Source organism: Rattus rattus, chromosome 4, assembly GCF_011064425.1.
Source record: "Rattus rattus isolate New Zealand chromosome 4, Rrattus_CSIRO_v1, whole genome shotgun sequence".
Taxonomy (NCBI): domain Eukaryota; kingdom Metazoa; phylum Chordata; class Mammalia; order Rodentia; family Muridae; genus Rattus; species Rattus rattus.
The window spans coordinates 133864155-133878198 of NC_046157.1; the positions used below are offsets into that span (position 1 = coordinate 133864155).

Here is a 14044-nt window from a genome sequence, read left to right on the forward strand (position 1 = left end):
ATTTGAGAAAACTTAGTACTTTGTATGGAGTCCACTAGAATTCATGTTTTATGAATAAAGACATGCTTAAAAAAATTAAAAACCAACATCCTCCACCTGGTCATGACACTGGCACTTAACAGATGTCAGGAGCTGAAGGATGAGTCGTTAAATTTATAAATTTAGTCAATCAGGGAGTCAAATGTTAATTACTGTATTTTTCTAGGGTTTGTGTGAGTGGGTTTCCACGACAACATGAGAAACAGTGGAAGGAACTCTGTGGTCGAATCGTATTAGATCCTGAATTTATGGTGCAACTTCTCACAGGAGTTTACTATGCTATGTAAGTAGGAAGAAGATGAATTCTCCTGCACATGTTCTTTATCTTCTTTATAGACTCTTGTTTCATGTAGGCCTGTTGCCTTGTTTTCTAATGTTTTTTTTGTTTTTTTTTTTTTTGGTTCTTTTTTTCGGAGCTGGGGACCGAACCCAGGGCCTTGCGCTTCCTAGGCAAGCACTCTACCACTGAGCTAAATCCCCAACCCCTCTAATGTGGTTTCTATTCAGTACCACATTGGATAAATAGCCAATTAATAACATAACTAGTCATAAAATTAGAGCCAACTTAGAATTTTAGGTTTTCTATATGGGAAACTATTGTTTCTATATAGTTATCATGATTATCACGAATACTTTAAAATAGATTATTCTGAATAGCAGCACATGGTTAAAAAAAACAATTTGTATAAAGAAGCATCTGTAAGCTACTATAAACATAGAGTTGAAATCTTCATTTTTTATAACCAAAACTAGGACAATTGAGCAATTAGAAGAGTTTTGTTTTATAACTGAGGCAGTAGAACTTGGGATAGGTTTTTTTTTAAGTTCTAAAGACCAGAGATATCTATTGAAAATACTAAATAATCAATCCCATAGGTATAATGGACAGTGGGACCTTGGCCAGGAAGTACTTGATGACATCATTTATAGAGCTCAGCTAGAACTCTTTTCTCAGCCACTCTTGGTAAGTGTTTGTTTGTTTTAACATATGTACACTTTTTACATGGAGAGTAGAAGTCTATTTAGGTCCTAGTTCTGGAGGCATGTAGACTCTTTTTAAAGCATATAGTGGTCAAAATGTTACCATGGGGTAAAGGGCAGGTGGGCATTGATGCAAATTGAAAATAAAATGTTTTAGCCAGACAGTGGTGGAGGATGTATCTCTGAGTTCAAAGCCAGTTTGGTCTACAGAGTGAGTTCCATGACAGCCAGAGTTACACAGAGAATCCTTGTCTTGAAAATGAAGGGGTTGGGGATGTCTTGAAATCCTTAAGAAAAGAGAAAAACAAGTACTAACCAGCATCTGGAAGCACATGGAAGCAGGCAGATTGTTGCCACATGGAGGTCCTCAGCTACTTGGTAAGTTCCTGGCTATTCTAAACTAGACAGTAAAGCCCAGTTAAAGAGAGGCCAGCCACAGAGGTTTGTTGTTGTCTAGTTAATCTGTTTATTTTACTTTTTCACTTTACATCCTGCTCACTGCTCTTTTCCTTGTCACCCCTTCCCATAATCCTTTCCTATCCCCTCTACCCTTCTCCTCTGAGTGAGTCAGAGCCCCCTGGGTATCCTACCACCCTGGCACTTCAAATCTCTACAAGGGTAGGCTCTTCCTTGCTCTCCCACCGAGGCCAGACAAGGCAGGCCAGCTAGTAGAACGCATCTCACACAAACAGGCAGCAGCTTTTTGGGATAGCCCCACTCCTGTTGTTTGGGACCACAGGAAGACCAAGCTGCACATCTGCTACATATGTGCAGGGACGCCTAGGTCCAGCCTGTGTGTGTTCTTTCGTTAGTGGTTCAGTCTCTGAGAGCCCCAAGGGTCCAGGTTAGTTGACTCTGCTAGTCTTCCTATGGAGTCCCTATCCTGTTTGGGGTCTGCAATCCTCCCTCCTGTTCCTCCATAAGAGTCCCCAGCTCCATCCACTGTGTGGCTGTGGGTGTCTGCATCTGTCTGAGTCAGCTGCTGGGCGGGGCCTCTCAGAGGACAGCCTTGCTAGACTCCTGTCTGCAAGGGTAACAGTATCATTAATAGTGTCATGGATTGGTGCTTGGCCGTGGGGTGAGTCTCTAGTTGGGCAGGTTATTGGTTGGCCATTCCCTCAGTCTCTGCTCCATCCCCCATGCCTGCATTTCTTATAGACAGCATGCATTTGGGGTTGAAATTTTGTGTGTGGGTTGGAGTCTCTATCGCTCCACTGGGGTTCATACCTGGCTACAGCTTCTTCAGGTTCTATATCCCCAATGTTGTGAGTCACAACTAAGGTCACCCCCATTGATTCTTAGGTGCCTCCCTTATCCCAGGTCTCTGTCTCGTCATGGAGATGCCCCCCATGTCCCTACCCTGTCAGCTGCAGATTGTCATTCATTCTCCTGTCCCTCCCATACCTGATCAGTTTCATTCAGATGTACAGAAAAGAAAGGCTGTCAAGCTTGAGTGAAATCTTCATTTTATTATTATAATCAAAACTAAGACAGTTTAGAAATGAAGTAGTCACTACAAGAGCTTATTTTTCTCCACATAAACATAAATTCTGAATCATTTCCTTTAATAAAGTAAAATTAGAGCCAGGTGATGGTGGCACATGCCTTTAATCCCAGCACTCAAGGCAGAGGCAGGTAGAGTTTGAGACCCACCTGGTCTACAGAGGTCCAGGACAGCCAGGGCTACACAAATCCTGTCTCAAAAAACAAAAAAGAAAATTAATACGCAGTACACAAAAAGAAAAATATTCTCTGTAGACATAAGAAAACTGCACTTATAATCTTACTTTAAAGATTACCAGCTTACCAACATGTAGGGGACCTGTGAGATGACTCAAGATAAAGGCACTTGCTGCCAACCTGACAGCCTGAGTTCAGTCGTAGAACGCTCATGGTAAGACAGAGAACTTTTCCCGCAAGCTGCCCTTTGATCTCCACACTTAAGCCATGTTATTCTCTCACACACACTATTTTTTTAAGAATCAAATACAAATGTTGGGCCAGCAATATGACCCAGTGGGATCATATTTGCCATGCAAATCTGTCACTTTGAATTCTATCCCCAGAATCTACATAAAGGTAGGAGAGAACGGACTCTATAAAATTGTTCTCTGACCTCCATATAACATAGTGACTGCCCTCCACATACATATTATACATGCATACAGATGTACAGTAATAAAGTTTGAAGGACAAATGGAAGCATATAATAGGGGAAGATGAAGCATTTGTTATGCTTTAGTGATAATATGACTCTAGCTATTCCTTTGCAGAAGTAGTTTTGTAATGAGTTCTCATTCTCTTAGATCCTGTATGCCACATGTAGCTTTGTGTCTATGGAAGCTAGTGCCTTAAAGTATATTATAAAGGGCTGGAGAGGTGGCTCAGTGACTAAGGACATAGGCTGCTCTTCAGAGGAGTGGCTCCCAGCCATCTGTAAATCCAGTTCCAAGAGCTGTGGTGCGTTCTTCTGGCCTTCGTGAGCACCATGCATGCACATAGATAAGATAGATAGATAGATAGATAGATAGATAGATAGATAGATAGATAGATAGATCACCCACACACAAATAAAATAAAATTAAAAGTACTAGAAGTACTTTTATTTTTTCCATTTTTGAAGTTTGAAATAGACTGTGTAGCCCTAGCTATTCAGGAATTCACTCTGTACCAAGCTGACCTTGAACTCAAGAGCCCCCTGTGGCTCTTGAGTGCTGGCATTAAAGCACATGCTGCTGCCGCCACCTGGCCTACAGTGTTACTTTAATCACAAAGAAATAAAAGTAGTCTTTTAAGTGTTCTCATAACAGAACAATTGAAGTTTGATATTGCCTTAATGAAATTGAATATTTGAGAACTTAAAGAAAAAATAATAGCTTAGGTTAAGTGGGAAAATATATATGTATTTTAAATCTACATGTGAAAGAGATAACAAAATACTGGTAGTTCTAGGTAGTTAACTATACACAGGCCTTCTCCTGCCTTTCCTTTCTTCCTTCTTATGCTTCCTAGTCTGGCTTTGAATTTATAATTCTGTCTTGGTCTTAGAGGTGCTGTGATTACGAGTGCCACCATACTTGACTTGCTTTTGTTTCTTACTAATTATTAAACCTTTCTGTGGTGGTTCTGTGATGTTTAAAATGTTTATGCATTTTCTACCTAGGATAGTTTTTTAAAGCTATTTTATTTATTTATACCATTTTTAATTTTAAGATTAAGATAAATTTACTAATGTGTAGCATTTTTTCATATCTAGAGCCATATTCCAAACAAAATAAAGAAACAAGCATCCTCTATATTACTGACAAGACCTTGATTATATTCACCAAACCTTGAAACAGCTTCCTACTCTGGGTCTGTGTGGGTAGATCAGACGTTCTTACCCAGGTTGCTGTATCCTACATGTACTTGTCCATGTGCAAAGGAAAGAAAGACATTCTTTTTTTTTTTTTTTTTTTTTTTTTTTTTTTTTTTCGGAGCTGGGGACAGAACCCAGGGCCTTGCGCTTCCTAGGTAAGCGCTCTACCACTGAGCTAAATCCCCAGCCCTAAGAAAGACATTCTTACAGCTCAAAGTCCTTGCTGGGTTATTACTTACTGGTTAACAGACAAACCAGTCGGATGACAATTGTTTACCAATCGGGTTTCCCAGTCTTCTCCGTAGAGGCATGGGACACATACTATCATCATGTATTAGGAGAAATCTCTGCTTGTGGATGCATAGGAGTGCAGGAGAGTGTTACCATTCTAACAGATTACATTTTCTGCTACTTACATGATAAAGCAGGCACTTATTCTAACTTGTTTTATATCTTGGTTACAAATATTTAAACATTTTTCTTTGGAATGTTCTTTCCGTTTGAAACTCAACAACTTCAAGAATCCAGTAGGGTATAGGATTCTTATTTTAATTATAAATTTTTATTTGAAAAGCCTACTGAAAAATACATAATATTAAAAATAAACATTTTGACATATTTGTCCTTTTCTATCATACAACTTCATATGTTATATAAGCTGTATGTGTTCAAAAATATCAGAAACATGTATTATAGTATAGGCTAAACGCTATTTGTAAATTTGTTGGTTGTAAATTTGTATAGACTTATATTATCATTTTAGGTGGCAAATGCCATGAAAAACTCATTACCATTTGATGCACCTGATTCTTCACAAGAAGGCCAGAAAGTACTTAAAGTGGAAGTCACTCCAACAGTGCCGAGAATTTCTCGGACTGCAATTACAACAGCTTCAATCCGTCGTCATAGATGGAGAAGAGAAGGTAAGAATAAAATTCCCATAGTTTACTTATGGATTCAAGTAAACTTACACTGTTTATACAGAATGTACAAATGCTTGATAGTAATTAATGCTGTGTGTAGTAATGTAAAATATTTTCATTTAAAAATGGTAGGAGAAATGTGATAATACAGTTATTTTAATGTAAATATATATCTGTTTATAAAGTAGGAAGATGCTAGACTGTTCAATTAATGATATAATGTAAAATAAGACTTAGCCAAATTTTGTCTTTTTTTTTTTTTGAAAGCTAGTGATAAAAATAAGGGGAGAAAGTTGCCGTAAGCCTATTAGCTGGATAAAAGGTACCTGTATGAGCACTGTGGGAGAAAATTATATGCCTGGTCCAACTAAAGTGTAATACAAACTGTGCATAAAAGGATTGGTCCTTAGTTTTGGATTTTTGTATTTGCTTTTTTTTATTCTAAGAGCTGAACCCAGCAATATTTTACAGACATTTGGTACTTAACAGTCAAGCTGTCTTGCCTAAGAGAAAATGTCACCTTAATGATCCTAATTTTTCTGTCCCATTCATTTGCAAACCTCACATTGTTCATCTGCTGCCTTATGTGTGTGCAGGCTGTGCACACACATGTAACTATATAGACAGTGTATGTGTTAATATCATATCCATATATACATTCTCTTATCTGCCTGGGTCAGAATGCTCAGAAAAGAATAGAGCAGCACAAAAAAAAGTACTAAAATGTTATATGTTGAATCCCAGATGGCTTTGACTTCTCAAACGAGGCTGACTCGAGTATTCCTGGCTCCCCGATCCAACACGGCTCCACTGACCTAGGGATCAAACGTGTGCAAGAGGGGGAGGTGCTGGTGCGCAGGACCCCTGAGCATGGCTCGCCGGAGCCCAACTCAGCAGCAGCCACAACAGAGGGTAGGACAGAGATGAGGAGGCAGAAGGCAGTGAGGCAGTTGCTGGAGAAGGATCCTGGCTCTCTGTCCCCAAGCAGAGCACCTTTCCATTCTAGTGTGTGTCTCCACTACCCCTGGGTGTACTAGCTCCTCTTTGCAAAGCAACCCTCCTCCCCATATGCCTAGCACCAGGTTAGGTACAATCTTCAGTTGCCATTTGTGCTGGCCTGGAGTCTGCATCCCTGTGTCATCAAACAGCAGCTTGGCATGGCTACTAACAAGGCAGGGGCCTGGATGAAAAGGTCTGCAAATGCTTCAGATTTTTCATTACTGAGCATGTTTACTCTTAACATTAGAAAAAAATGCACCCAATGGTCATGAGCCTTATTAGTCATTTTTAGGATTTATTCTTTAAAAGTCTGTGAAGAGAATTTTGAAATATTAGTACGTTTACGAAATTGAAGTGGAGCTGGCATTTATCTGTTTCCCTAGGGTGTCCAATTAATAAGTATTTCCAGTCTCTGACAGAGAATGCTGGTATTGATTGGCTTCTCATCAGCTGGATTAAGTTGTGTAGTAATTACTGAAATCTTTTCTCCGTAAATGTGCTATCCTGGAGCATACTACACTTTACCTTTTATACACAAATATATATAGTGGTTATAGCTCCCAGATGGAGTGAAATGTGATATTTACAGATCAAGCACAGAGAAGATCCTGTTTCTACAATGTAATAATTTGCACATAAGAACTCTGCTCCATCTCTACCTGTAAAAAGGAGCATGTCTCTGACAGGAAGGTGTTTGCCTGCTGCTTTGGATGAAATGTCAATGAGCTAGCCTTGTGGAAAAGAGAACTGCAGCCAGATGGTTTCATTATGTAGTTTATATTGCCCCTGGAGTACCACTATAAAACCTTATACTAATAAACCTGTAAGTAGCTTTAAAAGACATCAATGACTTCTGTTTATTTTAAAGACCAAACATACACATAAAATATTTGCCTTCTACTTTAAGGAAGTATCTTTCTCTTTGGTGTATTAGAAATTTGAGCATGCTCAGTAAGAATCTAAATGTACCCTTAGTTCCTCACCTATTTGACCAAATTGACTTTACTTTATTTAACAGTATTGCATGTGCATGACCTAATGACCCCAAAGTTGGTACTGTTTTAGAGATCCTTCTTGACATGGCTGTGGAAGATGTGGCCTTCCCTTTTTGTCCTTTTGTATCTCTTTATCTTTATGCACCTAACAATTAGATGCATCTTGTTAAAATGCAAGAAGGAAAGAAGGAAGGAAGGAAGGAAGGAAGGAAGGAAGGAAGGAAGGAAGGAAGGAAGGAAGGAAGGAAGGGAAAAAAAGAAAAGGAAAGGAAAGAAATTGAGAAAATGAATAGATTTGGAACCGGAGTGGACCCAAACTGAACAACAGTCTATTTCTCATTCTTGATAACTAAGTAAAGCATTCAATGATTATAAGTAACAATTGTTAGTATGTTGCAAGTATTTGCATGAAAAGTAATGCCATATATTAGCAGTTGATGAAACTCTTACAAGAATGACACTTGAAGCATTGATTCTAATTCATCAGTCGTATACTTTGAAAACAAAAGCCAAGTAGTAATTCCTTTTGGATATCTGTTTTAATTCTATTGAGACCCCATTAGAATTAAACTGTTAGTTTGGGGTAGATTTCAAGGAGAGTCAAACATTTCTTTAGTGTGTTTGAAGCTAGGTCTGGTAGTGCAAGCCTTTAATTCTATCACTCAGGAGACAGACAGTCAATCTCTGTAAGCTTAGGGCCAGCCTGGTCAACATAGTGAGTTCCAGACTGGCCAGAGCTACATAGTGAGACCCTGTCTAAAAAAAAAAAAAAAAAAAGACTTATATCTTTTATCCTAAATTAATAATGGCTTTAAAAAGTATTAGTAGATGCACAATTTATAGGTAAATCAACTATTAACAACAACAACAACAACAAAATCAGTGAAATCCCTTTCGGTCATGTCTTTGAGTAGTGGGTGTTGTCACCTACAGAAATACTATAAAAGGAAATATATTTTGAGACTCAATTGCATTTTTACTTCTATGTTTTTTGTTATTTTGTTTTGTTTTTGGTGGTGAATGGTAGGTTTTTTTGTTTTTATTTTTGTGAGATAGGGTTTCTCTGTGTAGCCGTGACTGTCCTAGAACTCGCTCTGTGGACCAGACTGGCCTCAAACTCAGAGAGAGCTTCCTTCTTCTCCCTTTGTGCTAGGATTAAAAGTGTGCATCACCACACCTGGCTTGCTTTGAAGGCTTTGAAGACAGAGAAAAGGAAATTGATTAAAATGTACAAGAATTTTGGTAATTTTCTAGAATGCTGGAGCATTCTATAAAAAGATTAGTATATTTATTTTATTACACGTATATTTATTTTAAAATAAAACATATTTGTAGTAATGATGTTTTAAATAGTTTAATAATAAAAACGTATTTATTAGGGCAGCAAAATTGTTGTTATTAAAAGTGCTTGCCATGCAAGCCTGATGTTCTGAGCCCACATAAAAGTGGATGAAGAAAACCAATTCCATAAAACCGTCCTCTGCCTTCTACACACGTACACAGCAGACACCAATACACACATAGTAATACTAATAAAAATTTAGATGAGCTTGTTTATTATGTGTTTAAATTAAAGGAGGACTCTAAGCTTTCGAGACAGTGCCTTTGAGTTATGTGTAATCATTGTCCATTGAAACATTTCTAGTATATAAAACAGCCGTAGATTCTCTTGCATGGTGGCTTTTTGTGTTATCATCCTTATGGCCATACTGCTTGGGCATCAGATATGCATGAAGCAACTCTGAAAGCTAGCACTAAGTCTCTCAGTTTCCTGTCCTAACTACTTAGATAAGTGGAATTTCATATTAATATTTCTGAATATTTGGAATCTTTATATTAATTTTAAGTCAATTATTAAAAGGTAATATGAAAATTATCTAAAATGTTTATTTTCACGTCTATAATCCTCAGTTCTTTTGACAGGATTGATTGAGAGAAGTAGTGTCAGTTGCTGTTATTTTTAGTAAATGTATTTCCACATGGCTTTGCATGTTGATTAAATATTAAATTGCTGTAGATATTTATATTTATATATATGTAACAAGTTGCCTTTTGCTTTAAGAATAGCCTAATTTGATTCTTTTTTAGAAGTAAAATAACTAGTCCATGTGAAGAAATATAGCTAAGAAATATTTTTATTTTTCAGGTGCTATGTTAAGTAAAAGATTGTGTTTGTATATATACATTTTTCTTAGGTAACCTGTATCTCAAATTAGTATTTACATTGTTCTCTAACATTTTACCTTAACTATCACATTAATATCTGTTTTATAGATTCATACTTTCTTTCAGTCTGGGAAAGGTATTTTCAGTTTTTGAAAGAAGAAAACATTAATTTTGAGACTGTTTGATCACACTTTTCGTAAGAGAATTGGGCTGTCTGGAAACTGCAAGCTCATTGTATCATGTGATTCTCACCCACAAAAAATGCAAGATGAAGGTCCTTTGACTAAGTGCAGTTACTGTGTGAGATGTACTGTGGAATGCAGGGCGCTGTGAGTGACAGCACTCCATCTCCTGCCAAGCTGTGACTGTTAGAGATGGAGCACAGACACCATTGCTGCCTCACACTCAGTCCAGGAAAACATGGAAATCAGTGTGAGGGGTGTGTCCATAAGACAAAATGTGATGGTGAGGTTATTGCAGCAGTGAGTCGACAGATTTTGTAGATATTAAAAAGAAATGTATTAACAAAACTATGTAAATGCAGTTAGCTGTCAAATAGATAATGTTTTTAATGTTATAATTTAAAAAGGACCTGTAGGCCTAAATGACTAGGTACAATACTGGGTAACTGAAATTAGAAGAGAATCCCTTTTGTACAGTGTTACAGTGTGTTTTGTATAGTAGGTTAAAGAGAACTGAAGAAAGAGTTTTGTTTAAAATACATAGATATGGTGACTTTCAATGGATATAGTGTGGTTTTAAAGTGTTATATTTTAGTTTTCTATGCCTTAGATGTTGATAGTTTACTAGTTAATATTTGTGGACAGTTTTTACAAAACCAGGGCAAATAAAGCCAGAAGAAAGCAATGAATGCTGTGTTAGGATTCTGTGTAGAGGTTTATTCCCCTAAATTAAACTACTGAGATCATTGCAAATCTTTAACAAACGTTCATGAGATTAGGTCAGTGTATTCACAGCTGCTTTTTATTTAATTTAGCTATAATGTGTCTGATTTATTTTTTAGGTGCTGAGGGTCTAAATGGAGGAGAGGAGTCCTTAAACATGAATGATGCAGATGAAGGATTTTCATCGGGGGCTTCTCTCAGCAGCCAACCACATGGGACCAAACCATCCTCCTCTTCTCAGAGGGGAAGCTTACGGAAAGTAGCAACTGGGCGTTCCGCCAAAGACAAAGAAACAGCATCAGCCATCAAGTCCAACGAGAGCCCTCGAGATTCAGTAGTTGGGAAGCAGTTTCTACAACAAGCAGATCTCAGCATAGATTCAGTTGAGCTGACACCGATGAAGAAACACTTGAGCCTGCCTGCAGGCCAGGTGGTGCCAAAAACCAATAGTCTAAGCCTAATCCGGACAGCCAGTGCTTCCTCAAGTAAATCTTTTGACTATGTAAATGGTGGTCAAGCAAGTACCAGCATTGGGGTTGGCACTGAGGGAGTTACTAACCTAGCAGCTACAAATACTAATAGATATTCAACTATCAGTCTACAAGAAGACCGGCTAGGTCATGCTGGTGAAGGTAAAGAGCTCCTCAGCCCAGGAGCCCCCTTAACCAAGCAGTCTCGATCCCCAAGTTTTAATATGCAGCTAATATCCCAGGTGTAGTTCTGGTGTCCCCTTGTTCTGCTTCCCTTCTACACTGAACATTTCATTGTGCAAGACACGTCATCCCGCATTGTGAAAAAGATGTCACTGTCATCAGATTTGACTTAGCTTAGGTATCTCATACTGTATTTTGTATGGAAACAGCAATAAGGTTTTCCTTTCCTTTCTTTAACCTCTCCACCTATTCCCTTAAATGTGTTTGTGAAGCAGTGTAAAATGTTTGCCTTTCCATGCCTTCCTTTCTCCTTGGGTGATGTGCAATCCATCGTAGGCTGATCGGTCCCATTTCAACACTGTGAGACTGAGGAGATGTTAGAGGAAATGGTGTATAGGATCCCTATGAAGTGATTCTTTGGCTTTTGTTTAAAAACAAAACGGGTTTGTTCACATAATCTATGGAACTATGAAGATAACTGGATCATATTTTTTTTCTCTTAACCAGGAGTGCCTCAGAGATTCTGCTATGACTTTGGGCTTTCTCTGAGTCTGTGCAATTTTATATTCTTGGGAAGCATGGGGGAAGGCGGTAGACTACTGCAATTTTTTTTATTAAAATGAGGCTGACTGCCCCCCTTATTTTATCCCAAGGACACAAATATTTAATTATTGAGGCATTTAAATCAATTTGTGACCACCTCCATTGGAGGGTGTGGCTCTAAGTTGATTCTATAATTGATAATGCACTTTCTCAATGGCTCTATAGTCATTAACAACAGGTCTTCCCTCTTCCCACAAGGACTTAAGGACATTTCCGCCCTTAAAGTTTGAATTAACAAATCAGAGACTCAAAGGGGCATGTTCTATTTCCTAGGAATGATTGATATTATGGTGCTGGGGTTTTGTTGGGGGAAGGGTGTTTGTTTAATTTGTGTGAGATTGTATATGAGGTAAAGCTATAATTGTTTTCTTTCTTCCTTTCCTTTGTGAGTTGGTAATGACTGAAGTAGAAACTGTACATCTTCAGGTAAAGAGAGGAATTTCTCAGTCCACTCTCTGAGATGTCAGACTAGAGAAACCCTTTCAGCTGCTTCCTAGATGTACCTAGATTCAGTCAGATATTGGATACAGAAACCTAAAGTCCTGAGATTATATACTCCAAGGAAATACATCAGGGACAGATAATTGGTTGAAAACACTGATGCTTCAATGTGACACATTTGTATAGAACATTTCTACCAGAAGGTACTGACTTGATTTCTCCACAAGGACCACACTGCCTTTGTGTTTATTGCAGTTTGTGTATCTTCTGATTATCTGCAAAGTTTCTCGTTTTTATAAAACTTTGAAATCATGCCAGTAAACTAGATGTTGAATGTAAATGAGTAGCATTTGGTAACTGCTAAGAGGCTACAAAAATGCATTATTAGTTTAAAGGCTCTTTGGTTGGATAAGACTTTCTTATAATCTCTTCTGGGTCTCAGGCTTTGTTTGAAAAAGAAGGGAATATATTAGAATTTTAAAAATCAGTATTGTGACTTCAATTGCTATGAATTACCCATCTCAAAAACATCAGTTACACACACTCTCTTACATGTAGACATTTTATGGTATTGTGAATGGAAATTATACTGCCTTTATAGGAAGCAAGTGTTCTCCTAATTGATAAAGTTGTTTTATCTCTATTTACCATAAAGTTTGATAAATAACCAGGAAAACGACTCTCATTTTTTTTTTCACACATAAGCCACCATTTTTGGAAGAGTAGTCTGTCTGTCTATTAGTTTAGGGAGCATTGTGTTAGTATAACCTTTAATTAGATTTGATAGTTTATAACATTTTTCAGCTCCCAGCAAATAGAGAACTAGAACCTCAGCTATTATCCACATCATTGCCAAAGTTTGGAGTAAAGCTGAAAGCTGATATGTGATCTATTGATTGATTATAATATGCATATGACATTTCTATTTATCACAGACATATTTTAGCCCTATTTCTACTAATTTAAGTAATTAAGAGATACCAAGTAAACTAAAAAAAAAAAACAGAGTTGTAAAACAGTAAAAAAAAATAGTGAAAATGTTTTTGTAACCTACTAAACGGAGAAGCTTTCTAGTGCATAAAGGAAGGTATCAGTCTTATACAGCAAAACATGCCTACTTTATGCTGGAGGTCGCTGGGCTCAAGTGCACACAGATTGACATTTAAACCAAGCATTTTAGATAAAGCACAAAAGAATACCAAACAATTTGAAAGTATAGCATAAACTGTTGTAAGTATAAGAAAACATCCTTTGATTAGAACTGTTATAACTGAAGGGTTGGTTTTAAGATATTTTTCAGAATCAGGAATGATGGCACACACCTTTAATCCCAGCACTCCAAAGGCAGAGGCAGGAGGATCTCTGAGTTCAAGGCTGGCCTGGTCTACAGAGTGAGTTCTAGGACAGCCAGAGCTACACAGAGAAGGAAGCCCTGTCTCAGAGAAGAAAAAGAAAAAAAGTTTTTTTTTCATCTTAAAGGATATCTTTTATTGGTATTTCGTAGACTTTGTATATACATCCCAAGTAATATTTCACAACCCTGTAACGTTTGCTTCCTATTCTTTGGGTTATAATTTGGTCTCAGTGAAGAAATTCTTCATATACACTTTATAACCAGGGTCTTAGAATATATTTTCTGTATAAAATAACAGTTAAAATGAAATTAATTAAAATTAAACAAACTATCCAATTTTCTAATGATATTTTCAACCATTTTGTGTTACCAGCATTGAATTTAAAATGGTTTTTGTTAAGTTATTCAGCAGCTGTTAGAAATGTCATAGAAAGTCAGAAATGTCCGTACTTTATCCTTTAACAAATTCCCTTTAATATTTCTCCACTTTCATGAAGCGTCATCACACTAATAGAAAAAAGACATTTTGGGGAAAATATTTGTTTTATATAATTCAAAAAATGACCGATGCCATCTGCACTGGGTTAAGGACTACAATATCTGAAGGTTTGAGGAGTTCTTCTATAT

The 14044-nt window shown here is 37.3% G+C and overlaps 1 protein-coding gene across 4 annotated transcripts in view; it reads left to right on the forward strand.

Moving 5' to 3' along the window:
* The window catches only part of Fam126b (family with sequence similarity 126 member B), a 67967-nt gene extending 54522 nt beyond the window's left edge, over positions 1 to 13445 (forward strand). For 3 of the 4 annotated variants that reach the window (XM_032901168.1, XM_032901169.1, XM_032901170.1), the window contains 5 exons: positions 206 to 322; positions 916 to 1003; positions 5142 to 5301; positions 6046 to 6213; positions 10486 to 13445. In XM_032901168.1, coding sequence (XP_032757059.1) covers positions 206 to 322; positions 916 to 1003; positions 5142 to 5301; positions 6046 to 6213; positions 10486 to 11084 — 1132 coding nt within the window. In that variant the 3' untranslated portion in view covers positions 11085 to 13445. The remainder of the gene's footprint in view (positions 1 to 205; positions 323 to 915; positions 1004 to 5141; positions 5302 to 6045; positions 6214 to 10485) is intronic. The other variant, XM_032901171.1, reaches the window with a different exon arrangement.
* Positions 13446 to 14044: the final 599 nt, after the last annotated feature.